Raw genomic sequence first — 25,044 nt, forward strand, 5'->3', positions numbered from 1 at the left:
TCACAGCGCCGTTGGCATCCGCGGACAAGCCGGCCGCCTTGCTGCTGTCGCAAGAGCCTCTTCCTTCGTCGCGGCCTTCTCGGGCTTCTCCTTCGTCGTCTCCTCGGGGATGTGGTCTTCCGTCTGCACCGCAGCCTCCGCAGCACCTGCTGCAACGCGGTCGGCTGCCTCTAAGTCTTCATTCTGCACCCGCCTGCTCCTCCTCCAGCTTCATCACCTTCGACGTCCTCCTGCTCCTGCTGCACTACATCCAGGGGCCCCGCAGTCAAAGTCTCGCCCGAAGCGCTCTCCTCCCGCACCACTTGAACTGTAGCTCGTCCTCGCGCTGCCCGCGCGTCTGCGCCTGCTGATCCCACGCCGTTCCCTCTTGCCCGAGTCGGCGATGCACGCGTTCTTGCATCTCCTCCCCGTCGCTAGTGCGTACAGCACCACCGCCAGGCGCTCCGGCGACTCTTGGTCCACTTCCGGCCCGCCCGGAGAGCTCATCTTCGCCGCGTACGCCGAGCTGGACGCCGCCGAGCACAGCGCGAGCGGATATAGGCCAGTTGTCTTGAATATTGTTGGTGTAGGCGCGGTTGGGTGCGCGTCGTAAGTCTTGACGAAGATGTAACCGCCACTTATCAGCGCACCGTACCGCGGTCGCTCATGCCCACAAGTTAGGCGCCGCGCTGGCGTCCGACAGCGCCGGCCCGCCGCTCCTTCCACTCAATGTACGCGACACATCCTCCGTTTGCTCGGGCACGGCTGCAGGCTGCCCGTCGTGCCGCCGCGGCGAGCTTAACTGCCCTCCATTGCATCCTGCGCCACTCCAAAGAAAGATTGAGAGAAATATAACATTACGTAAGTGCAAATATCACACTATCCGCTGCCGTCCGGAATGAATAAGTGGGCGCAGATTGGCGCAAGTAATTTTATGTGTCGCCTGTGTGTCTCTATTGCAGGTTTGACAGGTTTACGGATTCCGGTCCGGAATCTAGCAATTATTGTAGGTACCCTCACTTCCGACACCTAATACTCCTTATTACTTCTGAGATTTAATGTGTTTATATTGATAAGGTTGCAGAAGACCTAGCTAATATATTATGATCGTTACGAGGTTTTCGCGCCAAAACCATTCATTTCACATTTTGGCAGGCAGCAGTGAGGAGCATCGGGGGCAAGTGTGAAGAAGCATGATGAAGACACGGCGATGACGCAAGAAGAATTCTGCGCTGCTGCTGCTACTGCTGGGTGTGGCACCCCGCCAGCTCCTGGTAGACCTCTCGCGGGACGAAGGCGAAGAGCAGCGCCGCCGCGGATAGGAAAAAGCTGCTCGACGCCATCCAGGAAACGTACGTCCTGTGGACGCGTCCAGCACGTGCGCCGACAGTGCCTCGTGCAGCGAAACGGAGCGCTCAGGCGCGAAGTACCTGCGCTATATCTTAGCCCATGCTACTGGGGCTGGAGCTGAGTCGTGTTCGGGGCGCTGAGCCTGCAGCCGCCCACGGACGGAGCTTTTGGAGAAGGCCTACAAAGACCAGCTAACGCCAATGCAATGGAGTGAGGTAATCTGCGGTACGATGTGCGCTAAACTCGTCTCGCACTGCTGGTGCTATCCATACATGTAGTCTTGCCTCTCAATGCATCTGCGACCATGATGAGCTTGACCTCTATGAGCCAAAATACAGCATAAACCCAAGCAAATACAATCCCCCTTTAAATCCGATAGAAAAACCGATGTCGGAAGTGAGGGTACATACAGTATCGAGACAGTGATAAGTGCATTAGAAATGATGGTCATGTCTAAATCCCCATCATTCTTGGAGCCGTATGGTTTCGAACAATGCGACGCTCGGTCGGCAGGCACAGTTCAAGGCTGTGTCACGAAACCGCTGACCAACAGCGGGAATCACGACGGGATGAATACAGTACGGCATACCCATAAACTCATAAACACCAAGTCAATAACGGCGCCCTTCGTCAGCCCCTCAACACTCCAACTCACTTCCGAATTTGCCGGGTAAGGGGTATTATTCGGGAATTTACGTTACATGTATATTTTGACCATTTGGGACGCCGAAAAGTGAATATGATTACTTACACAAGAGCGAGCTTCTTGAGACGCAGACGAATCTATTGATATCTGTACTCTTTAGAAATTCGGTCTAGTTCTTGGGAGCACTTACACCATTTCAACCTCAAATTGAGAATCTGAACGATCAAGAAAATCTCCAATCAAAACGAGAAGATAACAAAATAGGATTTGCTGTCCTGGCTATTGCTTTCCAGAGGCTCCGATCAGTGTCGCATAGAGTGTCCAAATGCGACATAAATAATATTTTATGAGTTGCTAAAGGATATATTTTCTGAGCTTCACGTAATCATAGAGGTTTTCTTGTTTTGATTGTACGGTTTCTCGTTTTGATTGTAGTTTTTCTCAATTTGACCTTGAAATGGTGTATCCCGACCACGTGGTCGGGATAGAATGACTACCAGATAGTCAAAAGTGGTATTGTGAATGCGTCGCACGGATGATCGCGCCGTTGCGCTCGACAAGTAATGCTATCTTTGCTAAGTTTGCTGGTAACGCCTTAGATAGGTTAGAAGACTAGATTACAGCAGAAGAGCGATGATAATGCTGGCGCATGTGTCAGTGGGGCTATAGTTGCCAAGCGAAGGCTGACCTGGTGTTGCCACTTTCGTCACGCAACAACTTTATGCTGAAAATCTATTCATGGGTAGCGAGGTCTGCCTTCAAACCCCTGCGTCGTGCTTCTTGATGCTCGCGCTGACGCGCTCGTCGATCAATGCTACGCTTAGAGTAGATGCCGCATTCCAGGTTTACCTGGTTTTGTCTCCTCTCTAATAGAATCAATGCTAGCAGCAGTTATTTATTTGCTGTTTAGATTGCTTTATCAGGTTTGGATACCCTTATCGAATTATCAATGTCCTAGGGTGAGTGAATCGCCCCCCCTTTCGTCCACAACCCTTCAAATCGTTTAACTACTTGACGCAGCATTGCTTATTGAGCGCATCGGCGCGATCATTAGTGTATCTCGCCCGAGGCGATTCCTGAGGAGGTTCCTCGTATTGTCCTTGAATTGCGAGTTAAAAAGGTCACAACTATGCCAGACTTTCCTAGTAGTGTGATCGCTGCTACATATGATCGCGAACCAATACAGAGTTGTGACTACAATTCGTAAATGCCATAGTTATTAAAGCAGTTAGGAAGAACACTCGAAGCCTCTGGAGCTGCAGTCTTCGATGTACAACAAAGATAAGATCTTTTGTGTATCTATGCGAGGGGCCAGTTCAATAATACATGTTATTGTGAGAATTATTAGATCTCATCTGCCTAATTAATCAGAGTACAAATTAGGGCTGAAATCGATCGTGATCTAGATGCATCACTTGACTGCTCGATTGCCCAGTAAAAGGTGGGCATTCTGCTCCAAGCGCGGCTATATCGACTTGGCTTCCATAAAACGATCGCCTAAGGCCCTGGTTTCTCCGTGGGTCTGGGGATATCTGGGGCCCAACCAGGAAAACCCCAGGATTTGCATATAATTCCCACCCCCTTGGGGGTGAGAATAAATGGAGGATAATATCCCCAGATGCGTATTAGATGTGACGAGCTGATTAGTATCACAAGCTGTAAAACCTAGATCAATTCTCAGCACGATATTCAATTTTACAATCGCGTACGTAGCCTTGCCACATGCTTGGCTGAGTGCTAACTCTCCCGACAAATCTCGATGGAGATTTGAGATTAGCCAATAGGCTCGCTTGCATTTTATCCCCAGACCCAGACACCGACGGAGAAACCAGGGCCTTACTAATCTGCACATCCACTCGCATATGCATCGCAGGGCGCGATCGATTTACAAATCGATCGAGCTAAATCATAGTGCTAACCAATCGATTTACGAGCAAAATAGGCAAATGAAGCGGTTTTCACAATAGCACATCGTACCGTCCATATAGACGGATAATAAAGACGGATATTTTTCTTGAAGTAATAATAGGCATCGCCAATAGAACATAATATTATATAATAATACAATGGTGCTCAGGTCATAGGTAAGCTATTATAATAATAAGCTCTGGGGCAATACACTCAACGATAACACGGTAATGGTATTGTGGATTTCACGAATTTTGGCGTGGACTAGCCATTTCTCGGTATTTCCGGCGAAGACGGAAATTAAGTTTTCCTGGAAGAAGGAGAGGACGACGTTTGTCAAGACTTCGCGCTCCAGGTCGCTACCAACAACTTCAAGCCGTCAGGTCACAGGCGGGTCAGCTGGCAACCGTGTTCGACCCACGGTTCTGACCCGGCTGTTGTAGGATAGAAATAGCAGGAGATGAGCGATTCTAAAAAATGACCGGCCATTTCATATCTGACCGGGGTGATATTTTGGAAATGGTTTGGTCATTTTGGGGGCACTCAAGTGGAGATATTTTTTGCACCATTTGTCAATTCTGACCCCAGACGATAATTCATCCTGGGGCCACGGTCGACTTTATGAGTATTGAGCGTAACGAGTGGCTAGTCGGAACCGTAGTCATAAAAGTGGCTAGTCGAAAATTATTATGTGGCTAGTTGAAAAACCGCACCCTTGGCGAAGATGGCAGCTTCGAAGCATCTGAACATGATGCTTGCATGCAACACGACACGTCTAAAGCAGATTTGAGGTCTCGCCAGGCAGGACAGGCAGCGTAGATGACTTCAACAATCACAAGATGGCGTGACCAAAGAGCATGACCAAATCCGTTTATGACATGTAATATATAGTTCCCTCCCGTCAAGTATCAAGTGGTCAATGCTGCGACTGCTTCGTATCGCAATTGAAAATTTTGAAAACCTTCCGAGAATCGAGTCGGGAGCGGAGAAAAATTGACGTACGCTACCTTCATCCGCATGAATATAGGACATCCACGGTCGTGGCTATAATAGTTGTCCATGCCCGCGGTCATGGTTGCGGTAAAAAAAATTGAAGGGTACCGTTAACCGACCAGAAGTTCGGCTGAGGAGTTCTATCAGTCTACAAAATGCTTTCATTTTCACTCGCCATTTTATGCCAGGCTTTCTGTAAACACTTTGGCAAAAGGTACCGGTATTTCGAGAGTCTGTTTCCAAACAGACTGGCTTCTGGACGAACGATCTCGTTTACGCTGGTGATTGATTATGGGGCGATTCCCACCGCTAACGGTACAGTTGCTCTTGCCTGCTCTTGGATGTTCTGCGGGACAGTCAGTCCAAATTCACTTTTACCATCTAGCGCCATCAAGTCCATCTCACTCGCCAAGAAACGCGCATGCGTATCGGTATCGTCACGCTAGCGGCCGGCGTCGTGCTGCTCAGCACGTCCCTCTCCGCCGATGCTGCTATCGAAACCAAAACAACCGCAGTAGAGCCCGTTACCAACCCGTCGCTACGGAGCGGAACCCGGTGGACCGAGAAATCAAAGGTTAACGATGCCGATGGCCTCGACTTCAGCAACGTCGAAGACACCGACTCGAGTGACGAAGAACTTTCGCCATCTGCAAAAGTGGTTGAGAATGAAGAGAGGACTCTTGTCAAACCTTCCGCGTCAATGGATTCGTTCTGGGTGAAGGCATTCTACAAAATGTTCCCGCATGTCAAGCCTCCGGCCGCCGACATCAGGCACGTCCCGCTTCGCCCGCCTCGTTTTGTAGATGCTGGCGACGGTTTGGTAAAAATCGCCCACTGAATTGGTGAAAGGAGAAACCCACCAACCCTTCAGTCTGCACCGTAGGAGCTCGTGAATAAAGCTTGTCAATTGCCTATCGACTATTTGGCCCGATTCGTTCGCGATCGCACGAACGATCGCGAACGTATCATTCACGAAGCCCCTCCTCGATCGAAGTTGCACATGACGTGTTTGAAAGGCGACGTGCGTGTCACATATTGCACGACGGTCGTCGAAACACCTGATTGGCCTCGGCCACCCTGGCATCGTCTCGGTATCTCGCTCTGCTTACAGGCGCTGCACTGCACTGCAATGCGATGCATTGCGAGGGAGCCAACGCCGTGAGCGGGGGGAAGCTGTTGCCCCTCGCGTTGCACCAGCCAGAAAGCGGTGGTGCCGCCATATGACTGCAACCTGTGCTTGCAGCCACGTGGGAATTGCATGTCTCTAGCCGACGCTACGCGGCGGTAAGTTTAGGTTAGTCGTAGTAGTGAGGGCCGCCCACCTCCATTTCGCTCCGGTGGGCTGTTTTTCAGTCAAATGTCATTAATTTGGATTGTATGCACGTAAGAAGGTGTTTGTATGTTGGGAGTACTCTTAGTATGGTTAAAAGTGGCTGGTATCAGCTTCATCACGTCAGTGTTACTATAAGTAGATGCACTTGCAAGATAATATATTTTCTATCGCACGGTACTGTGTTGTAAACCATGTCCAAATCGTCGCAGGTATTCAACCCAAACTGCAAAGTATCTGCATTTAGAACAGCTCGTGTTTAGTGTGCTCTCATAAGTCTGTATACGTGTTATTTTACCAAGTGTATCACTCTGCCATGGTTTCTGTTAGTTGGTCCAAGAGTATAGCCTTTACATTATGTATCAAGGCTATAAGCCTAAATAACAATCCACGCTTCGCAATGCCTCTCCTTAGCATATCGTTAGTGCTTCGTTCTTATTAAAACATCGTGAACATATACATATCGGGATCGTTTCGGCATTTATATGATCCATAAATGTATTCAACTTCGGGCTGCGATAATGTGGCTTCATCAAAATTTATTTTTATTGAAGTATTAGTCTAAGCGGAGTACATAAGCACATTAGCGCACCACCTGCACCACAGCCGCTAAGACATTGAAAGTAACGACTTTGCATTTCGTATCTATGAAGTACACGTTGCACTATGCAAGTTCCGTTTCCAGCGTTTAGCATACAGGTAGAGCGCATCCAAGGTTATCTATCATAGAACTCCAGCTCATTGAATGTCAGCGTCTACTATTCAGATCTCATTATACTACATACCGACACATAACATAAGCTATCGATGCATGAACCACTTTTAGCCTTTAGCCTGTATCCCGATCTCCAATGCTATACAGAGAACGGAAGGGAATTCAGGTTCAGCATGGCGCGGTAGGAAGAATAAATACCAGCGTAGTGTAAGTAACCTAAATACACCTTATTCACACACACATGAACCCCTTTTAGCAATAGCAGATGCTTCGAAGGATGTTTATCACGTTGAGAGCCAAGTACGCGGTAGTTGTAATTAATTTGTCCCTGTAGTTTTACTATAGTGAAATAAGCTCGGCTCCTTGTTAATACTTAACCACCTTCAGCTCACCTTGCGCTACATGTACTCGCACTGCTACCACTTACAACGTTGCTGCTATCACTTACTACGTGCTCCTATCACTTTCTGCGTGCTGCTATGGCTAACTATACGTGCATGCCGCTGACTGCATGCTGCTATAACTAACTATGCGCTGCTATGGCTTACAATGTGTTTATATGAACCAACCTCGCTACCTTACCATTATACTAAGTAGTAGGGCAGGCCCAGCTACCTATCGCTATGCTATAACGCGGTGATCCGAACGGGGGTGATCTTATCGCCCCCGTTCCCGCAAAAGCCTGATAGATTTGGCACCCTTCACTAAAGCAGTTTTGCCGGGTGCCAAGTCTTTCAGAAAGTCAAGGTTGTCGCTCATTGGCCAATCAAAGTTGCGTATAGAGGTGGTTGGATGTGAGCGCATTTCAAAAGAAGGTAGATAAATCTGGGGAAAGAGCATTCGGCCCATTGGCAAAATGCCTCCGCATCGCATTAAGCTCGCCCATACCATCGAATTCAAGATCAAGACCGTCGAGGACTTCGCTGCATCGGGTGAAACCTGAGTGGCCTTTTGCACTGGCCGAGACTTTTCGCGTCCTACGCTACAGTACTGAGAGCACCATTATGCCTCCATGAAGGCGGCTGTTGAAGACAAGAAGCGATCTAAGAAGCTGACTGTAGGTGGTAGTGGCCGCGTCTCGCCATCTGCATGTGTCGAGGAAGAACTACGGGGCTGGATCAAGGACGAGAGGCGTGAAGAGCGGGCCGTGTCGATGGATTGCATCATTGCGCACTGTATGGTGATTTTGCCGGGCTTCCTCGACAGCAAAACAGCCACCGCACGTAAATCGTGGTGCAGCAAGTTCATGCGGCGAAATGGACTCACTATTAGGCGCATCTCGCACTCTGGCCGCAAGAAGCTGCGGGAGCTGATAGCGCTGCGCGATGCGTTCGCGTGCGAGGTGACCAAGGTGCTGACTGACCACTTTGTGGATGCTGCCACGTCGACGCCGCCGCCCTATGTACTCTACAATATGGACCAGACTGCGGTCTACTGCGACGTGGGATCGAAGACAACGGTGGACTTCGTCGGGGTAACTCGCGTCCCTGCTGTTGGAGGTGGCCAGGGCAGCTACCGTTGCACCGTCGCGCTGCTCGCATACACGGATGGCCGCATGCTGCCACCGCACTTCGTGTTTGCGGGCGAGCCCGACAATGACGTGTACGCCGAAGTGTCGACCTACTGTGAGCCGGGCGTCGCTACGTTTTCGTGTCAAACGAAGGCGTGGTTTGACGAGCGTGTCATGCTTGAGTGGATCGAAAAGGTGTGGCAGTTTGAGGTGAGCGGACCGACCGTCCTCATCCTGGACGGCCTTAAAGTGCACAAATGTGCTGCCGTGCGGCAACGGCTTGCAGAAATGGGCACCTACACTGTGTACGTCCCTGCAGGTTGTACCTCTGTGGCTCAGCCGCTAGATGTGGGAGTCATGTCTCCTTTCAAAAGCAGTCTAACAGCCCGTTACACCGCGCTGTACACGCACCGCCCACCGCCACGCAAGAACTGGGAACGCCGCTACGACATGTTCCAGCGCTCCATGCACGCGCTTGGAACTATCACGGCAGCAACCATCCGGGCCTCGTTCGTAGAGGCCGGTCCGTTCTTTCCGTTCGGGCCGCCGCCAAGCTCTTCGGTCTAGTAGTTGTGTAGGTACATAGTGTATGTGAACCACATCGTTTCAAAACAAGGTGGGTTAATACATTAGGTGTGCACTGATTGGTCAGCTCTTAATACAGGCGAGGTCATCCCTGCCAAATCTTTCAGTGTGCTAAATCTATCAGGCTTTTGCGGTACATCGCAAGGGGGGTCTGCCTTCGGCAGCAAAAGGTTGTTTGTGCCATTACTGGGGGCCGCCTGCTCGGCAGCTAATCGAACTTAGTGGGAATCGTACTTAGCGAATAAGTGTGACGATTTCTGTGACCGACGAACAGCGTCAAGCATCGGGCATGAGCGAGCGAAATGCAGCCCGCTCACTTCAAATCACGAGCTGGGTTCTGCTGCTCCCTCGGATAAGTACGACCCCAACGAGCAGCTCGTTTGAGGAGTGAACTGATAGGCTAAAATGGCTCAGCTTTGTGGCAGCATCACACTCAACAGAGGTGCCCCATAATACTGATACGGGTTTGGCCGTCAGCTACAGTAACTACAGAAGCCGATGATACCCCCATCAGCATGAACAACTGCTCTGAGTGCAAGTTAGGCACAATTTCTTAAAGTAAATTTATTATTATCCAATTAATGTGTGGAGCTTTGATTCGCGCTCCCCCCTTTAAATCGATTTCATGTGAGCAGCTACAGATCAGCGAGCGCGCTCATGAGGTTTTAGCTGCTCGTGCTTGTTCCCGCGAGCAGTGCTCCCGCTCAGCTCGTGGGATGCTTGGACAGCGTCGTTCTGATTGATTCTTAGGATTTCTATATCTACAGAAACCCGCGAATCCCGATCCGTTTCTGATTTCACGCCATACGAAAAAGTAGTGACAAGGCTGCCGCCAACTCAGAAATATTTCTATATTAACCTGTGTACAGCTGGTGTGGACGGGCACTTCGCGCGGTCCTCCCATTTCATCATTTCTGCGCGAGCAGCTACGCACCAACCCTCGGAATCCCCGTCCCCACCCTCCCACACATAGAGACCATGGCCGAGACCACCGCCGCCGCCCCCGCCGCCGAGGCGACGCCCGTGAAGGAGTTCACGCTGGAGGACGTGGCCCCGCACAACACGGCGGAGGACTGCTGGATGGTCATCCGCGACGAGGGCATCCGCAAGGTGTACGACGTGACGGCCTTCCTGGACGACCACCCGGGCGGCCCGGAGATCATGGTGGACGTGGCCGGCCAGGACGCCACCGACGAGTTCGAGGACATCGGCCACTCGAACGACGCGCGTGCGCAGCTCAAGCAGTACGAGATCGGCAAGATCAAGGGCGACGTCAAGCAGGAGAAGCCCGCCAAGGCCGCGGCCGCCGGCGGCTCCAAGACCTCGGCCAGCGGCCGACAGGACATCAGCGGCCAGAACGGCCCCCTGTACGCCGTGCTGGCGGCCGTGGTGGCCTTCGCCGCGCTCTACTTCAAGTACCAGTAAGGCGGCGGGGCCGGCTGCCAAGACAGACAAGACACGCGGAGCACACGAGTGGGCGAGTGAGTGGCTGACAGCGCGCCGAGGTGTCGCCGAATGTTTCGGGGCCGGGATATACTAAATATGACATTTTTTTTGGCTTTGCACTGCGGGTAAACGAGCTTTGATGCCGCTTGCGGAGGGGAAGTACGTGGCGCATGCGCTGTGGTTAGATGGCTATCTTGACGATGGGCAAAGGTGTAGCCATGTCGCGACGGTTGGAGCGCGAACGGGTAGACTTGTACAAGCTCTAGAGCTTCACCTCGGTAAGGATCAATGCGCGGGCAGCATAGCACGATGGTCTATTGGCACGCAGTTATATTGTCCGCTTCGCCATTCATGCTCTAGCTCCACTGACACGCTACCTAAGACTGGGCAGGAGGTGCACCTGGACTCGGTGCGCTCTTCGCAGCGTATAACTTGTTCCACTGCGACTGCGCATCCCGCTTGTTCTCTTTCTTGATTGCATCTGCAAAAGATGCACGCACAACACCAGGTTAGCTTGAGCATGACCACATCTCAAATCAATTTTAAACGTACAGGACTGGGCGTCGATCCGGAGCCCCTCGGCACGGCGCTTCATCTTCTCCGTGCTGACTGAAATTTCTTGCATGGCCATCTTGACGCCCTGCAGCTTCTTGACATAAAACGGCAACTTTTCCAGCACCACGGCCGCGTCCTCTAGCTGCTTGTTGGACTTGATTCCAGCGTTCTGCTCCGTCAGTAACTTGAGCAGGCGCTGCGGCAGTCACACACATTGAAACTCGCGCGTCAGCAGCAATTAACACGCGCCACAACACAACCACCTCAGTCTTACCTGCTGACTCTCCTTTAACTCCGCTATCCGATGGATCGTTGCGTCCAGCGAGGGCTGCACGGTATCGACGAACGCGTTGCTCATGACCTCGATGCCGTTGACATTCTCGTCCACCTGCCACAGCTTCTGCTGCGGCTCCTCCGTCTTCCCAGCAACCACCTCTGCAATCTTCTTAACTTCTGGCGCTTTTGGCGCCTCACTTGCTACCGGCGTAGGCGTCTCTGGTGGTTCGTTCTCCTGCTCCTCGTCCTCCTCGTCCTCATCTTCTTCATCTTCTTCCCCCGTCACCTGCTTCTCCACCGGCGGCGCCTTCCCCTCCAGCTTCAGCTGCAGTTCTTCGTCTCCACCGTCTTCCTCACTCTCCTCGTCCTCCTCACCCTCTGCCCCTGCAGGCGGTGCAACGACCGTGGGCACAGCAAAGCGTGGAGCTGCTGGGGACGTCTGCGAGCCGAAGCCATTGAACTGGAAACTCATTTCTGCAGTGAAAAAGACGGGAAATTAGGCATTAAAGCACGCAGAATTGGCAGTATGTTGTAAGGTTTGTCGCCCACCTTCCTCATCCTCGTCCTCCTCGCTGTCTTCTCCTGCGAGCACGCGGCCGCCGTAGATATCGGCCATGGTCCTCACTTCCTGCCGGGAACAGTGCTAAATGACTTGACAAAGCGAAAAAGAGTCTTTTCCGCGAATCGGATTCTGTTATTTGGGGTTACTGACCAATCAGGAAAGAGATGACGTCGGCATGGGCACCTGCGTACGCCCAGCAGACTGCGATCGATAGCAACCTTTTTTTCTTTCTCGCATCTAACTAGGCTCTTCCATCGTAATGCAGACGAGCAGATTGACCTTTGCGTCGTCCATATTCTATAAAGCTCATCGACGCAGACGCGTCTCAGAAATGACGCGCAGCGAGTCGCGCGCGCGATCCATCCACCGCTCTGCAACGACAATGGGCCACCACCACAGCAATCATCAGCCTAACTCACTGTCGCAGTCTTACAAGTATGCCTCGGATCAACGCACCTGCTTCCTCGGCCACTTGACGCAGCGTCTGGGCCTCCTCCTCGCTCTGGATCTGCAGTCGTCGCAGCTCCTCCATTTGCTCACTGAAGCACAGAACACCACCACTTCATCAGATCCAGCTCAAAGTCCTATCACACTTCAACTACAGTACACTAAAAACTCACGCTTCGGTCTTGTCGAGCCCCGGCAGGTCGTCGATGAGCGCGTCGGTCTCCTGCACCATCTTCAGGACGTCGTTCGCCAGCGTCGTAATCTGCCAAATGTAGGCCCAGCACACCACCGAATTAGCCACTTAAGCGCTACAATATCCCTGCTAATTCGCAGCTTCAGAGCCGCACCGCGTCCTTGGTCTCCTGCTTCTTGGTGTCGTCTCCAGTGGCGGCCGGCAGCAGCCGCAGCGCGTTGAACATGCTCAGCGCCATCTTGTCCACGCTTTCCTGCAGCAGCGACACCTTATCCAGTGTGATCACACCCGCGTCGGCCGCGTCGACGTCCGCCATCGTCACGTCCTCGCTCTCGCCGAGCTGCATCGCAGCCAGCTCATCCTTCACGTTGTCGGCCATGACTTTTTAGGGGTGTGGTGAAATGTGCTCTATAAACGTATCAGGAATGCTCCGTAAACAGAAGATGGCTACACCAACTGAGGATGGCTACATCGACTGAAGATGGCTACATGAACTGCAACTTACAGGATAGGTATGTCGTTTGGATCCGTGGAACTGCACTGCACTGTAGTAAATCAAGCATGGCCTCTGATGAGGCGATAACGTGCACACTGCAAGCGATGCTCGTCACGCTCAGTTCTCAACTTGCGCTTCGCATCTAACGACATGCATTTCCTCACACTGTCCACTTTGCTGCTCCTCGTCAACTCCGTGTCGGCTTGGTACGGCACCGTGACGTTCTACCAGGACGTCGAGTTCAAAGGCTCCAAGTACGAGTGGGGCATCTCGAAGACGCACCGGTGCTACAACCTGGCTTGCTGGGACAACAGAGCCTCGTCAGTCAAGTGGGACGGCCTGCCGACAGTCGGCAGCTTCGACGGCAAGGCACGCATCGCCTTCTTCACCGGCAAGGACTGCACTGGGGACAGTCGAGACTGGCCGACCAACGGAGTCATCAACGGCAAGAAGGACAACTACCCGATGGACTTCACTCTCGATAAAATCAACGACGCAGTGTCCTCGTTCATCGTGTGGGAGTACGGCAAGAAGATCTCGAACGGCATCGCCACGCCCTGCCCGTGGGGAACGAGCTGAGTTCCCAGCTACGTGCTTCGGTCCGGAGGCTTCATCAGAGTAATGGAATCGTTTTCACTTAGATTGCACTATTATCAATTGAACGCGTGATGTATATCCCTGTCGGTCTCTATCTGTAGGGTGCTACACCACGGTTTGCCACACCTCATGCGTTGAGCGTAGCAATAGCGACGGCCGTGATGACGAATGTCAGGGCCAGGAAAGTGCTCGCGAAGGGGACGGAGCTCACGATAGGCTCCGTGAACTCGGTGATCGCTGCGCCAGGGAATCCCCACACGCGCTGGCAGTAGCGGCTGCCAATGACCTGGAACCAGCACGGAATCGTCAGTCCCAGCAGGAATCCGAACAGTCCAGCAATGGCGAAGATGAAGTCCAGGCGCTTGAACACGATGGCGAACAGAATGGGCGGCACAGCCACCGACAGGCGGCACAAGCTGCGCGTGATGCTCTCGCCAAAGCGCGTCGTGAGGTGCGACGGGAACGACATGAGCATGTTGTCGCCCACAGTAACACCGACCATCGGGTACGCCGACACGACGTTCACGACCGGGAAGAGCAGGATAATGAGCTGCACGATGATACCCACGGGGTTGGCGTGCCCGCACTCCTCCCATCCGTTGCCGCAGCCCGTGTACGAGCTCCACATCAACGTCGCCAACGGGTTGATCTTGTCGAACGCCAGCGCACCGAGCAGTCCCACCAGCAGGTAGCAGACACCAGCAATCAACAGAGCCGCGAACGCCACGAAGCGCGCCTTGGACTTGGGGTTCAGCGGCTGCAGCGCGTCCGGCATGTTGTACTGACAGTTGAGCGCCAGCAGCGTGGGTCCGAAGCCCTTGCCGAAGTTCCCCCAGTTCACCAGCCCAATGGCGGAGTAGCGCGCGGCCACCAGGTCGCCACCGTCGCTCAGCACCTTGACCAGCATGGTAATCAGCATGAGCGCGAAGGCCACGATGCGGTACACGGACAGGAACTTCTGCACGAGCGCCTGGTCGCTGATGTCCATGAGCACCATAGACAGCACGATGGCCGAGAAGATGGCCATGAACACGTAGTAGCCGTCCAGGCAGCCGCTGGACGGCGCGTCGCCGTAGACGTCGCACGACTCGCCCAGCACGTACGAGAAGAAGAGCGAGGCCGTGGACGACGAGAACACGGACGCGTACGACCAGAGCGAGCCGATGCAGTACGAGCCCATGACCAGCTGCACGGCGGCCTTGCCCCACCGCCCCACGAACATCTCGGCGATGGTGGCGAACTCGAACTTGCGGTACGTGATCTGGTGGCGCGGCACGCCGCCGCCCGTGGCCGCGCACACGCCCTCGGCGCGCGCCAGCGACTCGAGCGTGTAGTTCATGGTGAGCAGCGAGCCGATGACGCCGACGATCATGAGCGTAAGGCTGAGGCCGATGCCCGCCTCCATGAAGGCGTAGGGCAGGCCGAAGCAGCCCGTGCCGATGATGTAGTTGAGCGCCATGGCCAGCGTCACGGCCGGGCTGTAGGGCTTCACCGCCATGTGGTCGCCGTCCCACTCGCCGCTGAGGCTGCGCGTCAGCAGGTACGTGTTCTCGTTGGCGGCCATGGCGACGTCGTGCGACCGGGCGAGGAACTACTTGCTTGCTGGGAGCGGAGACTTTGCCGAAATGACCGCTCGTGGACGAAGATACGTCACTGGACCCTGCGAAAGCTGATTCAGGAATGGAGGATGGACGGACGCACACAGCTGAGGACACGGCTGGCAAAGGGAGGAGGTCGGAGAAAGCCCGCGGAGATCGGCATGGCAAGCAATGTGGCGAGCACAGCTGCAGCCTGCAGCAGCCGCAGCGGTCACGATTTTTCCTGCTCCTGTCGCCGTGGTGATGGCATGAACTCGGCGATGCTTTTTCTTTCAAAGTTTAACTTTGGTTGGTCGAGTTGCAGCGCTCTGCACGAGGCCGGAATGAAGGTCTGCGGCCAAAGACTGGCACTGCGGTCTTGCCGGCATTGCGCCGCGCTTTGCTGCGCGGTGTGGAGCCGGCGGCGTCGCCGACTCGCGATTTGCGCGCCTCGCTGATTCATGGGCGACAAACTCACTCGCTTGCATCGCCCACTGGCGCTATCAGAGCTGCGGCTCCAGTGTTCGTAGGTGAGCAAAGCTGAACATGTTGAAGCCGCTCCCCCGGCCGAATAAGAACGGTGAGATGAGTCCAGCCACTTTCATTCCGGTGCAACAAGCGACGCCGTCTTAATCTCAAATTGAGATTCTCAATTACAAAAACACTCGCTGAGGCTCACCGCGTGAGGCTATCTCACTCAATGATCGTCTAAATACTGCAACTGCTGACTGCAGCCCTGCTCCGAGGAAATCTCACTCGGAGTAACGACGATCGCTTCGTGCACAACAAACGGCTAACAGGGTCCTCTATTCGATGCAGGCCTCATGTATTTCAAACGCAAATGACGCCGGCGACGTCAATCCCTCTCGAATCCGATCGTGGTTGAAGATCTCTCCCACGTCGGGTCCGCTTCGTAAACACCCCGTTTGAAGCGCGTCACTCGACGATCCTCCGACTGCGCCGCACCGAGAGCTCTTCTATCCACACCCCGAAGACTACCGCCATGCTGCGCCCCATGCTCCGCTCGCTGCCCCGCGCCGCGCCGTCGCTGCTGCTGGCGCGCGCGCTGGCCACGTCCGCGGGCGACGTCAAGATCCAGAAGGTGGGCATGGTGGGGCTCGGCCTCATGGGCCACGGCATCGCGCAGACCGCGGCGAGCGCGGGCTTCGACGTGGTGGCGCTGGACGCCAACCCCAAGGGCCTCGAGAGCGGCATGAAGCGCATCGAGGGCTCGCTGGCCAAGCTGCTGAGCCGCGGCGTCAAGAAGGGCACGCTCACGCAGCAGCAGGCGGACGAGCAGGCCGCCGCCACGCTGGCGCGCATCACGCCCACGACGGAGCTGGACGGGCTCGCGGACTGCGACCTCGTGATCGAGGCCATCGTGGAGAACGTCGAGGTCAAGAAGGAGTTCTACGCCAACCTGGGCAAGGTGGCCAAGCCCTCGGCCATCCTGGCGTCCAACACATCGTCGCTGGCCATCTCGGACTTCGCCGGCTCCTCGGGCCGCGCGTCGCAGGTCGTGGGCCTGCACTTCTTCAACCCCGTGCAGCTCATGAAGCTCGTGGAGGTCGTGCGCACGGACGCCACGGACCCCAAGATCTTCGACGCCTGCAAGCAGTGGGTGCTGGACATCGGCAAGCACCCCGTGAGCTGCAAGGACACGCCCGGCTTCATCGTCAACAGGCTGCTGGTGCCCTACCTGGCGCAGGCCATCTCGCTCTACGAGCGCGGAGACGCCTCCAAGGAGGACATCGACGTCAGCATGCAGTTCGGCGCCGGACACCCCATGGGGCCCATCACGCTGGCGGACTACGTGGGTCTCGACACGACCCTCTTCATCCTCGAGGGCTGGGTGCGCGACCACCCGAACGAGCCGGCCTTCTTCGTGCCCGAGATCGTTCGCAAGAAGGTGGCCGAGGGCAAGCTGGGACGCAAGACTGGCGAGGGATTCTACAAGTGGGACGGCGACAAGCGGCTGTAAGTAGATGGAAGAACTACGTTTTGCGTACCTCGAGCATCCATTTATCTACCCACCCGTAGGCGAACAACAATTCAAATAACTTGAAAAACTCACTTTTTACCAACTCCTTTTCGCTTCGCAGTACCATTTTCCCTATAGGCGAGACGACGTCATGGGCTTGGCGGCCGATTCAGGTTCGACTGGATAGAGTCTGTCGACCTCGATGTACCAGGCGGCGAACCACGCTCGCTTCTCAGCTTCGCAGTTTTGAGAGATCCGAGCAAATAGCGCGCTCTTCAACTCGCGCAGAATCCGAGGGTTGCTCCTCCAGCGAGCCAAAAGCCGCTCCGCTTCCATTGCACTCGCCTGCAGGATATTCATCGGCGTCATCTTCATCAGCTCGAAGACCAGTCCTGCGAGGTACAATCCATCCGTCTCGCTTGTAGCCGCATCCTTGGCACTAGGCTTTTCTCCAGACTTGGTCTTTGAACTATCAACTGGTGCAGCTTCAGTAACGCGCTTGGCCTCCTCGGTCAGTAGCTCGGAGCTCCGCTCGCAGCACTTGCGGACTGCCCACAGGACCAAGCGCTGCGCCGTCTCCGTAATTTCACTGTCACCTCCTATCGGCATTCTGAGAGCCTCCGAGTAGAACAGTGAGCCGAAGATGGCGCCGCAGGCTTTGGTGAGCGCTTGGCGAGATGCGTTGGCTGGGTACGCAGCGAGCGTGACTTGTAAGTAGTGGGGGAAGACTGTAAACAGCGGGGTGAACTGCGCCAGGTGCGTGAGGCAAACTCCGAGAAACCGGTGCGCGAAGGCGTCCACCGGTTCAAACACGTTGTAGAGCCCCGAAAAGACCACTGATAGCGCATCGTCAATTAGAGACGCGCACTGGAAGAGCAACACGCGAAGCTTGCGCTGCATGACAAGGCCCACAGCCAACGCCTGGCATCCAGCAATGATATCGACCTCAGTAGGGATAGCGGCGTTCGCAGTCATCGAGTGCATCGCAAGAGAGCGCAAGACTGGTGCGAAGATCGCTTCAGGCGACGCTGCCGTCTGCTCCAACGCCTGCTCCAACCGTTGTGTGACAGTTTGCATCGGGGCATTCGCAGCTGCTGAAGCACACACCTCGCGCGCAAACTCTACCCGGGAAAGCGCGAGAAATGCCCGGACAAGGTGACTAGTCGACAAAACCTCCAAGATCGGCGCTACGCCCCCGTAGAACTGTTTGAGGAACGCTACAATCTCGGACACAGACATCAGCAGACTTTCATCTTGGGCTGCGCGGTCAACTGTCGACTGGAGCTTGGTTAACATCCTCGAGCGGAAGAGCTCTGCCGGAAGCACAGACTGAGCAGCTTCAACGAGAGAGAGGTGTGCCCCGAGCGAAGTCTGGAAAAAGCCGACCATTTCCTCGATGCACGCTTCCGTCATTCGAAGTGAGTGCTCCAGGAGGACAGCATGGGATGGCTCCGCAGTTAAGACTTGTACTCTTCGACGAACTTCCACTTGATAGTCAAATATGGTCGCATCGTCACATGACTTCAAGCGCGAAGACAATAGCGGCAAATTAAGTAGCCGCAGCAGAGCAAACTGACACAGAAGCGTCGTGCTTCCTCCTTGCAGTTGAGTCCCTTGAGCACTGGACAGTCGAGCATCATCGAGAGCTGCAAGGCCCAGCGCCATAACAGCAATAGCAACGGGGATATGCGGCTGAGGAAACACTCCACGCGACAGCTCGTCAATCACTACGTCGCCCAGCGACTCCAGGTACCCCATTACTTCTGGCGCCCTATGCGCTGAAGTTAAGGCACTTAAAATCATCACTGTAGTAGCCACACCCGCAGCATCCTTCGCGATACTCTTAGGCCCCATCTTGAAATTTGCAAACTTTAACCATGCATCCACCAGAGGCGAGTTGCTCGATCCACGAAGATGAGCACGCAGCGGTGCTGCCACGTTCGCAATGAACGCAACCTCATATCCTCGCATAGCAGCAGTCATCCAGTGCAGATACAGCTCAACTAGCTTTCCTGAAACGTCACCAACAACTCCAGCTGGAGCTCCATGCAGCGGCTTGGCCACCACCGCCTCCCACAGCTCGCAACTGAAGGCCACCTGCTTTTCCTTGTTGCAATGCGTCTCTGATGTCGGGAAACCGCGCGGGGGCTGCGCATTCATCACAACACTTGAAAAACTCTTCGTCTTCGCCTCAGACGCCTTGCAGCACCGCAGAACGTCGAGAGAACAGCCCAACTCCACCCACAGCATCCACAGTCTCCAGCTCATCGTCCGCTGCTGCTTGTGCCAATACAAAAACACCTGCGAGAGTTCTTTCAACGCGGACAGCTCCGTCTCCTTCTTCTCTTCCTCCACAGCCTGGTACAACGCCTCAGTGTGCAGCGGCGGCGTCGCAATCTGCGCGTGGAGCCAGCCCAGCACGCGCGTCATGGCTTGTGCCACACCTTCTTGCTCCTCATGGTTCTCATCCCCCAGAATCTCCCCAGACACCGCGTTCAGCAGACGGATAGAAGCCACAACCTCCTCCATCATCAGCGCCTCCAACCCTGCGCGGCGCGACTCTGTAGGCCGCGACGCAGCGGCACCCCAGACGTCCTCCTCCTCCGCCGACGTCATGACTAATGCGAGCTTGAACTTGTCAGTCGAGTCGACACAAATCCATTTTCCTCCAATCACAGCCTAGCTATATTTTAACCAATGAACACGATGTTTCGTAATACATCCAACGTACGTCAGCCGCTCCAAGTGCGCCATTCACTTGAGGATCCGCCCTCCAAGCAGCCATGGCGTCTCCGTCGCTGCCCCCCCATGTGGCGAGCTTCCTGGAGAGCCTCAAGCTGCAGGCCCAGCGCCACCGCGTCCTGGCGCCCATCTTGGCCCTGGCGCTGGCTCGCTTCGTGTACCACCGGCGTCGCGGCCACCTGCACCAGCTGCGTCTGCACCGCGCACTCAGTCGCCAATTGACCACCGAGTTCGACCCGCGCAAGCACGACGAGGCCGCGTCCCCCAGCCCCATCGCCGCTCCAGCCGAGGAGTGGCACGTCGTGGATGAGGACGGATCACAGGCCCAGTCGCTGGTGTACTACCCCATGGAGAAGACGCAGGAGGAGGAAGGCGACAACGTTCTGGTGCTCGTGATCCCCGGCAACCCCGGAGTCCCGTTCTACTACCTGCCGCTGATGCAGGAGATCGTCAGGAAGCACGGCAGACGCCACGAAGTGCGCTGCCTGTCGCACGCCAGCCACTTCATGCCGTGGAAGAACGACGGGCGAGCCTACTCGCTCAAGGAGCAGCTGGAGCACAAGGCGTTCTACCTCAGTCAGAGACTACGGGACGACCCGACGCTGCGTCTTGTGGTCATTGGGCACTCGATCGGCAGCTACTTCGCCCTGGACGTGGCCAGGAGGTTCCCGCAGCACATTGCCAAGCTGGTGCTCATGCAGCCCACCATCATGCACATGGCGCTGTCCCCCAAGGGCAAGCAGATGATGCCGCTGTTCAACCACTACGAGCGTGGAGTGACACTTGTTGGAGCGGTGGAGTACTTGGTGCCGACGGGACTGCGTCGATGGATCGTGCGTCGTGTAGTGGGGTCCAAGACCTCCGAGACGCTGCAGCTCGCGTCGCTGTCGCTCGTGAACTCGACCGTCATGCGCAATGTGCTGGGGATGGCGGCGGACGAGATGAAGGACGTCACAGAGCTGGACGGAGAACTAATCAAGAAGTTCGAGGACAAGACCCTGTTTGTGTACTCAACGGTGGACGAGTGGGTGCCCGCCGAGTTCATGCAGGAGTATCAGGTGCGCTTCCCGAATTCGCAGCACCGTGTTGTGCCCCAAGCGCACGCCTTTATGATGGAGACGAACGGCACGCGCGACATGGCGGCACACATCTCGCAGTGGGTTGGTGATGTGCTCGATGCCAAGCAGGTGCGCGATGTTGATGCATCAGCAGCGTAGGCTTGCCAGTTCGGGTTTGTACTTTTCTGCATATCTAACAGGTTGCATTTTTTTTCTTGTTTTATGGGGCTGTATTGAAGTCGAGTTAAAGCGACGTTTTGCATTCAGAGGTAGTAGCCGAATCTACTTGACGTGTCTGCTTCAGTTTACCTGGTTAGAATTATCGTATTCAGGCTGCCGTAGGTTAATGATATCGGCAGTTGTGTTAACCCGTTGTCTGGTTTTCCGAAAGTTCCATTTTATTTTTATCTGGTGTCGACTCCTCAATTGGTGATTCCGGCGCCGCAGTTCCATTGTCATGCCCCGCTGCAATCGTGATCGGAGTCTCAACTTTATCAAGTCCCTGTGGCAGCACGTTATCTCGACATGGGCATCTTTGCAGGTGGAATTGAACGGTGCCTATTCAACACCACGGATCACTTGTCTAGCAGAGTACTGCAGGAATGCCAGCTCGCTCCGATCAGTTGTGATTTTGATGGTATCGCCAGTTCCGTGTTTGGTAGTGCCTACTCTGGTTGATGTACTCCCACTTGCCAAACCTTCCGAAGGGATAGCAGTCAACAAAGCGTTCTGGCTTCGTGAACTACTTACGTATTTTGTGCTGAACTTCGCGGCTATCCTTCAATTCCGCGTCTGCGTGCCACTCATTACCATCCCTACCTAGTGGTATCGACGGTATCGGCGGGGATCACAGTCAGTATAATTCGCGCGCTGGCTGGAGCTGTTGGATTTCCCCTACCGTTTTCGATTGTGGCGGTCTCACCCATTTGGCTCGTGGAAACTATCGTTCTACTAACTTGGACTTGGACAAAAGCAATTCGAAGCAGTGAAGGACTTCGGAAAATGGTCATCGATACGCTTAAACTTTGGATAAGCTACATACTTATGGCTATGGTTTACCCGGTGTATTTCTACATTTTTACGCTGCTCTCGAGTGGCAGTCAGATAGCGTTTGCATTGCTATTGCCAGTCATGAAAACATTGATGGGGAGTCTTCTGGGGCGAATAGCTCGGCAAGCTGCCCATCTACGAGATGATACCCCTGAAATCGTAGTTTATACCTCGGAGTTTTACAATGCTCTTTTTGTATCGTACTGCATGCAGAAATCCCCGCCCGTGTGGACCACGATTGTGCTCATGCTTATCGACGTCTTGGTGACATCTATTGCCCTACGTGATCTAATACACGAATATCAAGATTTGACTGAGACAAGGAATGAAATTGAAAGGGTCAATGGTAGCAGCAGAGTCCGCCCAAGTGGTACTAGAAGTACCCAGCGTCTATCGACGATGGAATTTGTGAATGTTCTGCTAGAAGCCGAAGAACAGGGAGCCTCCTTAGCTGCATGCATAACTGTATCAAGTGCTATGACGGCTACGAGTATGGGAGTTCAAGGAAGTTCCAAACCGAAAGGAACCGTTTGCCCCGAATCAACAATCATTCCAGATAAAGGCAATTCTACTTGCATCCAGACACCGCTGCGACGCAAGTACGTTCACAAGTTGCGGAAAGTACTCTACATGGTACAATTCCTTCTTTTCATCAATTACGTCGAAGTAATTATCCCCCTCGTCTATTGTACGTACAATACTGCTATCATATTTATTAGTATCAACAATTTGTTTATGCAATAACAAAACTCCGCCGTGGTTTGTCGTTGTATATAGCGGTTTATCTGGTTACAACTTACCAGTTGCCGAATCGAGAATTCTATGCTGTTTTTGAAGGAATGGATCAAAATCAACTTACTCGAACACTCAGATCTGTAATGCTCTACTTCATCCTACAGTTAATTTCTCTGCTGTGTCTGATGGGAATTCTGGGGCGAATGCTGAAGCTTCCACCAGCACAGCTTCTAGCCTTTTCATTGGAAAAACGAGTTGTCTGGGTGCAAACCAGTCTTGTATTCTGGTTATTCTACAATGTCCAGACGACACTTCAGCACGCTGATATGTTAAAACAATAGTTTATGTTGCTTAGTTCGTTATATGACCGGAAGGTTTTCGTTTTCTTGCAGGGTATGACTATAGCTTCAAGTTCGCTTGGCTAAACGCAGTGAACTGATCGATTGCAAGGCTGCCGTAGTTAGTACTTCGAAGCAATCATGTATACCATGTTGAATGTACACACCCCGCTCGTAGCTAAATGTGTACAGATTATGCGAGATTACTCCGTGAAAGACTGGCATGGAAACGTGCAGTCTGAGTTTGCAGACGAACTTCTTGACCAATTCAACGATGTTGTCTCCTACCGGCTTCGCGCGATGTTCGTCGACGAATAGGCCAGCATTGTCTGGCTTGAGTCTTTCCACTCTGATCTCCAAAAGCACGACCTCTCGACACCGCTCCTCGCACTAGTTGCTGTCGCTCGTTTACTGTACCAGCGTCGTCAAGCACAGTTGGAGCAACTTCACCAGGATCAAACCCAGTTTCGGTAGTTGACCGCCGGCTCCGACTCTGACGAAGAAGATGGCGATGAGGAAGAGACGATCTTCCAGACAGCTCGTATCCCCCATCAGCGAGTGGAATCTCGTAACGGATATGACACAAAGGCGCTGTCACTAGCGTATTACCCCGAGCAAGAGGAGAAGGACCAGACTACTGAGGTGTTGGTGCTGGTGAATTCAGGAAACCCAGGAAATCCGTACTTCTATCTGCCGATGATGCAGCAGTTTGTCAAACAGCACGGACGCCATCATGAAGTCCGATGTCTCTCGCACGCAGACCACGTGATGCCCTGGAAAAACCATAACAGGGATTTCTCCCTGCTGGACCAGCTGGACCAGAAAGATTTCTACGTCAAGCAGCGACTACAAGAAACCCCGAACCTGCGCCTGGTGGTCATTGGACACTCGATCTGTAGCTATATGCTGCTGGATATTGAGCGACGATTTCCTAAACATCTTGACAAACTCGTGCTCTTGCAGCCGATGATCATGCACAGGTCGCTGTCCCCCAAGGGCAGACAATTGACGCCTCTGTTCAACAACTACGAGATGGTCGTGATGTTTGTGGGATTTCTGGAACAAGTGTGTTGATGATCATGTTCGGCATAGCTGCAAATGGAATGAAGGATGCCGTCGAGCTGGACAGCGAGTTGGTGTCGAAGCACGCAAACAAAATGCTGTTCGTGTACGCGACAATGGACGAGTGGGTGCCTAGCGAGTTCATGCAGGAGTACCAGCTGCGCTTCCCAGCGCTCAGCACCGTGTTATCCCTCACGGGCACACCTTTAGGATGGAGCCCAAGGGCACACGAAACACGGTGGCTCAAATTTCACAGTGGGTTGGTCGCATTCTGGCTGGGTAGAGTTTAAGGAAGACGCTATTGTTTTAGGTGCTTAGATTGTTGTATTGGTAAACGTTCATCACTCCGGCAACCTTCGATCATCAAGATGGTTTTACCCTAGGCAGCGCTGGAAGTCCCAAGGACACGGCAACGTCGTGGACTCGGCTTTCTTGTGGAACTGCCAGATCATGAAGGACGAAATGGCGTTGTCGATACCGTCGAGGAAAAAGTAGCCGGGGAATCCGTTCGGATGCTTGATGTCTCAGTCTTTCACGGTGCCCGTGCAGTCCTTCCCCGTGTAGAAGGCGATGCGAGTGCCGCCGTCGAAGGCGCCCCACTTGACAATGTCGCTCCACTTGGCGGACGTAGCGCGGTCGTTGAAGCAGCTCAGGTTGACGCACTCTTGTGACTGATCGATCTGGTAAGTGTACTTGCCGCCGCTGTCGTCGTCACGGTTCCGGACCAAGCCGAAGCAGGGTGGTTTGCGACCAGCACGACGAGGCTGAGTAGAAGAATTGCAGGGTTTCTCGGAGCCATGACACCTGGTGTCCACGAAGACAATTGAGAAATGCCAAGCGCTAAATGCCTTTCGTGCAACCTTAAAGTGTGGGCTGAAAGCCACGTATACTGGATTACAGCCACGGATTCCGC

General features: G+C 53.9%; 11 protein-coding genes across 11 annotated transcripts; 6 read left to right on the plus strand and 5 right to left on the minus strand.

The window, feature by feature from the left end:
• On the minus strand, positions 1-486 carry PHYSODRAFT_262741 (hypothetical protein; the record flags this gene model as incomplete). The annotated part of the gene is made up of 3 exons (XM_009538610.1): positions 1-149; positions 218-307; positions 357-486. 3 exons carry the CDS (start codon positions 484-486, stop codon positions 1-3), a joined length of 369 nt encoding a protein of 122 aa, XP_009536905.1.
• Positions 487-5,031: 4,545 nt separating this feature from the next.
• On the plus strand, positions 5,032-5,714 carry PHYSODRAFT_306539 (hypothetical protein; the record flags this gene model as incomplete). The annotated part of the gene is made up of 2 exons (XM_009538611.1): positions 5,032-5,232; positions 5,262-5,714. The coding sequence occupies 2 exons, from the start codon at positions 5,032-5,034 to the stop codon at positions 5,712-5,714; spliced, it is 654 nt and encodes a 217-aa protein (XP_009536906.1).
• A 2,621-nt stretch (positions 5,715-8,335) lies between these two features.
• On the plus strand, positions 8,336-8,998 carry PHYSODRAFT_528907 (hypothetical protein; the record flags this gene model as incomplete). Its single annotated transcript, XM_009538612.1, has 1 exon — positions 8,336-8,998. The coding sequence occupies one exon, from the start codon at positions 8,336-8,338 to the stop codon at positions 8,996-8,998; it is 663 nt and encodes a 220-aa protein (XP_009536907.1).
• A 1,044-nt stretch (positions 8,999-10,042) lies between these two features.
• PHYSODRAFT_397414 (hypothetical protein) lies at positions 10,043-10,438 on the plus strand (the record flags this gene model as incomplete). The annotated part of the gene is made up of 1 exon (XM_009538613.1): positions 10,043-10,438. A coding segment is annotated over one exon (396 nt), but the record flags the coding sequence as incomplete, so codon positions are not given.
• A 401-nt stretch (positions 10,439-10,839) lies between these two features.
• On the minus strand, positions 10,840-11,375 carry PHYSODRAFT_529536 (hypothetical protein; the record flags this gene model as incomplete). Its single annotated transcript, XM_009538614.1, has 3 exons — positions 10,840-10,943; positions 11,015-11,213; positions 11,292-11,375. The coding sequence occupies 3 exons, from the start codon at positions 11,373-11,375 to the stop codon at positions 10,840-10,842; spliced, it is 387 nt and encodes a 128-aa protein (XP_009536909.1).
• Positions 11,376-12,085: 710 nt separating this feature from the next.
• PHYSODRAFT_288879 (hypothetical protein) lies at positions 12,086-12,861 on the minus strand. The gene is made up of 4 exons (XM_009538615.1): positions 12,650-12,861; positions 12,476-12,564; positions 12,312-12,394; positions 12,086-12,226 (listed from the first exon to the last, which is right to left on the minus strand). The coding sequence occupies exons 1-4, from the start codon at positions 12,839-12,841 to the stop codon at positions 12,162-12,164; spliced, it is 429 nt and encodes a 142-aa protein (XP_009536910.1). The 5' UTR covers positions 12,842-12,861; the 3' UTR covers positions 12,086-12,161.
• Positions 12,862-13,141: 280 nt separating this feature from the next.
• PHYSODRAFT_528482 (hypothetical protein) lies at positions 13,142-13,570 on the plus strand (the record flags this gene model as incomplete). The annotated part of the gene is made up of 1 exon (XM_009538616.1): positions 13,142-13,570. The coding sequence occupies one exon, from the start codon at positions 13,142-13,144 to the stop codon at positions 13,568-13,570; it is 429 nt and encodes a 142-aa protein (XP_009536911.1).
• Positions 13,571-13,715: 145 nt separating this feature from the next.
• Positions 13,716-15,152, minus strand: PHYSODRAFT_340450 (hypothetical protein; the record flags this gene model as incomplete). The annotated part of the gene is made up of 1 exon (XM_009538617.1): positions 13,716-15,152. The coding sequence occupies one exon, from the start codon at positions 15,150-15,152 to the stop codon at positions 13,716-13,718; it is 1,437 nt and encodes a 478-aa protein (XP_009536912.1).
• A 905-nt stretch (positions 15,153-16,057) lies between these two features.
• PHYSODRAFT_565338 (hypothetical protein) lies at positions 16,058-17,237 on the plus strand. The gene has a single exon (XM_009538618.1). It carries the CDS (start codon positions 16,169-16,171, stop codon positions 17,144-17,146), a length of 978 nt encoding a protein of 325 aa, XP_009536913.1. The 5' UTR covers positions 16,058-16,168; the 3' UTR covers positions 17,147-17,237.
• A 41-nt stretch (positions 17,238-17,278) lies between these two features.
• Positions 17,279-18,535, minus strand: PHYSODRAFT_528474 (hypothetical protein; the record flags this gene model as incomplete). The annotated part of the gene is made up of 2 exons (XM_009538619.1): positions 17,279-17,560; positions 17,642-18,535. The coding sequence occupies 2 exons, from the start codon at positions 18,533-18,535 to the stop codon at positions 17,279-17,281; spliced, it is 1,176 nt and encodes a 391-aa protein (XP_009536914.1).
• Positions 18,536-19,925: 1,390 nt separating this feature from the next.
• PHYSODRAFT_348198 (hypothetical protein) lies at positions 19,926-24,900 on the plus strand. Its single transcript, XM_009538620.1, has 4 exons — positions 19,926-21,075; positions 23,544-24,134; positions 24,179-24,313; positions 24,519-24,900. Exons 1-4 carry the CDS (start codon positions 19,930-19,932, stop codon positions 24,624-24,626), a joined length of 1,980 nt encoding a protein of 659 aa, XP_009536915.1. The 5' UTR covers positions 19,926-19,929; the 3' UTR covers positions 24,627-24,900.
• The last annotated feature ends 144 nt before the right edge of the window (positions 24,901-25,044 follow it).

This window comes from Phytophthora sojae (genome assembly GCF_000149755.1).
Source record: "Phytophthora sojae unplaced genomic scaffold PHYSOscaffold_12, whole genome shotgun sequence".
Lineage (NCBI taxonomy): Eukaryota > Oomycota > Peronosporomycetes > Peronosporales > Peronosporaceae > Phytophthora > Phytophthora sojae.

Excerpts from the sequence above, each read along its gene's own strand:
- PHYSODRAFT_288879 (XM_009538615.1), bottom strand. The coding sequence starts at position 12,841 with ATGCAGCTCGGCGAGAGCGAGGACGTGACGATGGCGGACGTCGACGCG. Across the intron at positions 12,395-12,475 it reads GGGCTCGACAAGACCGAAGC|TGAGCAAATGGAGGAGCTGC; the intron begins GTGAGTTTTTAG and ends TCTGTGCTTCAG. Across the intron at positions 12,227-12,311 it reads TCAAGTGGCCGAGGAAGCAG|AGCGGTGGATGGATCGCGCG; the intron begins GTGCGTTGATCC and ends TTGTCGTTGCAG.
- PHYSODRAFT_565338 (XM_009538618.1), top strand. The coding sequence starts at position 16,169 with ATGCTGCGCCCCATGCTCCGCTCGCTGCCCCGCGCCGCGCCGTCGCTG.
- PHYSODRAFT_348198 (XM_009538620.1), top strand. The coding sequence starts at position 19,930 with ATGGCGTCTCCGTCGCTGCCCCCCCATGTGGCGAGCTTCCTGGAGAGC. Across the intron at positions 21,076-23,543 it reads ATGTGCTCGATGCCAAGCAG|TTGACCGCCGGCTCCGACTC; the intron begins GTGCGCGATGTT and ends CAGTTTCGGTAG. Across the intron at positions 24,314-24,518 it reads GCTTCCCAGCGCTCAGCACC|CGCTGGAAGTCCCAAGGACA; the intron begins GTGTTATCCCTC and ends TACCCTAGGCAG.